The 3,673-nt window shown below is 18.1% G+C and overlaps 1 protein-coding gene across 1 annotated transcript in view; it reads left to right on the top strand.

Moving 5' to 3' along the window:
* The window catches only part of PGSY75_1324600 (hypothetical protein), a gene marked incomplete at both ends in the record, with an annotated part of 4,849 nt that overhangs the window by 837 nt on the left and 339 nt on the right, over positions 1-3,673 (top strand). The window contains one exon of the mRNA XM_018787307.1: positions 1-3,673. This exon is cut by the window's left edge and continues 585 nt beyond it; it is cut by the window's right edge and continues 339 nt beyond it. Coding sequence (XP_018640049.1) covers positions 1-3,673 — 3,673 coding nt within the window.

Below are 3,673 nucleotides of genomic sequence, written 5' to 3' on the forward strand. Positions count from 1 at the left end.
CAATAAATATTATTATGATAACACATATAATAATAATTCTAGTAGTTATCATTATAATAGCGACTCAATTCTTATAGGAAATAAAAAGGAGATATATAATATTAATTATAATATATGTAATATGAAGAATAAAGAAGAAATATATACACATAATAATATTATTATTAATAATAATAATAATAATAATTTAAATAATTATATATCATTTAATAAAAAAAAATATGATCGTAATATTTTACACTGCTTAACTCTCATGATTAATAATATTCGCTTTTGTATTTGTTTTTCTAACTTTGATATTTATAAATATATTCAATCAAAAAATTATTATCAATATATATTTTATAAAGAAAGAATAAACAATTTTTATAAGGATAAAGAAAACAGTCCCTTTTATATTAATTATATGAATTACTATTTAAACATGTACAACATATTTTGTAAACAATTATATAACCATTTTATAAATAAAATAATTTTTGAGACAAAAAAAGAAGATATGTATTTATTTAATATGGATATAATTATATTCATTGGATTTAATAAATTAGTGTTATGTAATATAAATGAAAATATAAAATCAGAAAAACAAAAACATATATATATTAATATGAAAAAAAAACAAAATGAATATTTATCTAATAATTCTATTTTTTTTGATAAAAATATTATAATCTTTAATAAAAATACACACCATTTTTTAATACAAAAATATTATAAAACATTAACTAGTAAAAATATATTAAACCATATACTACCTATAGGATTCAAATCGGTATGTGATTTATATACATTAATTAAGATAAATATCATCGATGACTTTTTTTTATATCATACATATAAGAAACATGAACAACAGTATTCGTTAGTAAATCATCTAAAAATAAAAAAAAATAAAAAAAAAAATATTACCATAAGTGTAGAACCAAATATTATAAATCTAAATGTTATCAATACTTATGAAATTTATCATACCTCATTTGAAATATGTTATGATTATAAAGAGATAGAAGAACATAACATATATACATATCAAAAGTCTCATAATAATAATAATAAAAAAAAACTTTGTCAACTCACATCCTCTCCTTTTTTGGTTAATAATAATACAAACTTATGTGATAAAAAATATTATGAAGAACAAAAGGACGAACGTTATTCGTCAGACAGAAATGATGATGTTTGTTGTGCTATCATCAGTGGACATAAAAAGGATAAAAAAATTGATGAAATGAAAAACAAAAATATTGGTCAAATGAAAAAGAAAAATACCATTGAAAGGAAGTATCATCAAAATATCGTTGTGCCATATAATAATTACAAACAAATAAATGATTCTATAGGGGATCATATAAATGATAGAAATGATAATAATATGGAAAAGAATAAAAATAATTTAAGAAATATCTTATCTAATAATATGACAAAAGAAAGGAAAAAACACAACTACCTATTCCATCTTCTACATATGAATTCTAGAAAAAAAAAAAAACAAAAAAAAAAACAAAAAATAAAACAAAAAATAAAACAAAAAATAAAAAAAAAAAAAAAAATATGTGGAATAAATACATTAGAGAGAAAAGAAGAAATACAAAATGATTTTAAGAACCAACATATATATCATATACAAAAAAATTGTAATTGTAATGATTCAACAAATCTGAATTATATTAGTGATGATTATAATAATAGGGAATCTTATAGAGAAACATATAAACATAATAATATACATGAACAAATAAATCAAGAAAATATTTCAAAAGATGATATATATATTAATAAAAAAAGTACAGATATAAATAATGATGATGATTTATATTTCTCAGTATTATGTTTTGATGCACAGACAAAATCAACTATTCCAATTAATTTATATTCTTTTCTTCACTTGAAAAAAAATACTATCTTTAAATATTTAGAAGAAAATATACGCTTTAAGGAACAAACACAAAATGTAAATGATAATAACAATAAAATATTAATAAATCATAATGATAATATGAAACGTATAGAAAATATTAATAATATAAAAAAAAGGAGAAAGGAAAAAATACATAATAATGAAAATACATATAATTTTGCTACGGCAAGATATATTTATATACAACCATATACAGGTATTATAAAAAAGAATACAAGAAAAAAAATAAAATTAAATATTTTTATTGAACATATTTTAAAATCACACAGAATTAAAGATTCATTTGTTTTAATTATTAGAATACATAATTTTGATAAGGATATTTTTTTAACTATAAAATGCCTCTTACAAAATAATATAATTACTTCTCTTATACATGATAATTTGAGTCTTTTAAAAAAAAAAAAAAAATACATGCAAAATAGGAATACACATGCAGGGTTGATGTATTCCTCTGATTTTGATAATATTAAAAATAAAAAAACTATAAAAAAGAAATATAAAATAAAGAAAAACAAAATGAATTATGCCTTTCATCATATGACGAATATGAGTTTATTAAGATATACATGTAATAAAAAAATAAGAAGAAACACAAAAAATCAAACAGAAAATAAAGTGGACAATAATATTATGCTACACAAAATGGATATAACAAATAATATATCATATAATAATAATATAGAAATACCATGTGAAATACAAAATCGCTTTTTAAAAAATGATTCTAATTCTTTATTAAAAAATATTATTAATAATAAGAATATGTTTAAATATAATATTAAAAAGAAAAAGAGAGGTACTTATTTTTTATCGAGAAATTTTATAAAATTTTTATTTTTCTTATTCTTTCATATTAATAAACAACAAGAAATATTATTTACTAATACAACAAATGAAGAAAAAATGGATGACCTCTTGTATTTCTTTAACTTGAGTAATATGAATTATTATCATTTATTATATTCATTTAATTATATATTTCAAACCTCCAAGGAGAATATTGATATGTGTAAATATAACTATTACTGCAAAAAAAGGTTCTTTGATATGGTTCAAAGGAATATAAGAAAGAAAAGAAATGATGCTATTTATAATGAACATGATGAAAGGAGTGATAAAATAAATGACATTCAAATGAAGAAGTACTTCTTCAACATGGGTGATAATAACAACAATAATAATAATAATAATAATAATAATTATTATTATTATTATAATAACTGTTTCATTAATAATTCCTTCTTTATTCATGATAAACAAAGAGATATCAAACATCTACATAACGATTCCAATGTGATATATAATATTACTTATTTAATAAGAAAGATTGAAAAAAATAAAAAAATCGAAAAGGATATATCCATAATATCCTTATTATTATTATGTGAACAATTTTTTTATATTATAAATACAAATATAATAACATCACAATGTCTTAGTTATATAAAAAATATTTATAATAATATGAATATAAAAAAAAAGAAAAAAATGTATTTCATCTTTTTAATCTTATTAAGAAATTCTTTCACATGTATATATTATAAAAATATCTTTCTGGTATTTATATCATTTATAAAGAAATTATTTATTTATTTCTTACAATTAAATATTCAACATTTTTATGTAACCGTTATGAAACAGAATGATATTATTAAAAATAAAAATATGAAAAACATAAATAAGACAAAGGAAACAAATAAATATAATCATAATGTAAATAATGATAACAAAGCAGTTGATAATAATAAA

Source organism: Plasmodium gaboni, chromosome 13, assembly GCF_001602025.1.
Source record: "Plasmodium gaboni strain SY75 chromosome 13, whole genome shotgun sequence".
In the NCBI taxonomy this organism is placed as follows: Eukaryota; Apicomplexa; class Aconoidasida; order Haemosporida; family Plasmodiidae; genus Plasmodium; species Plasmodium gaboni.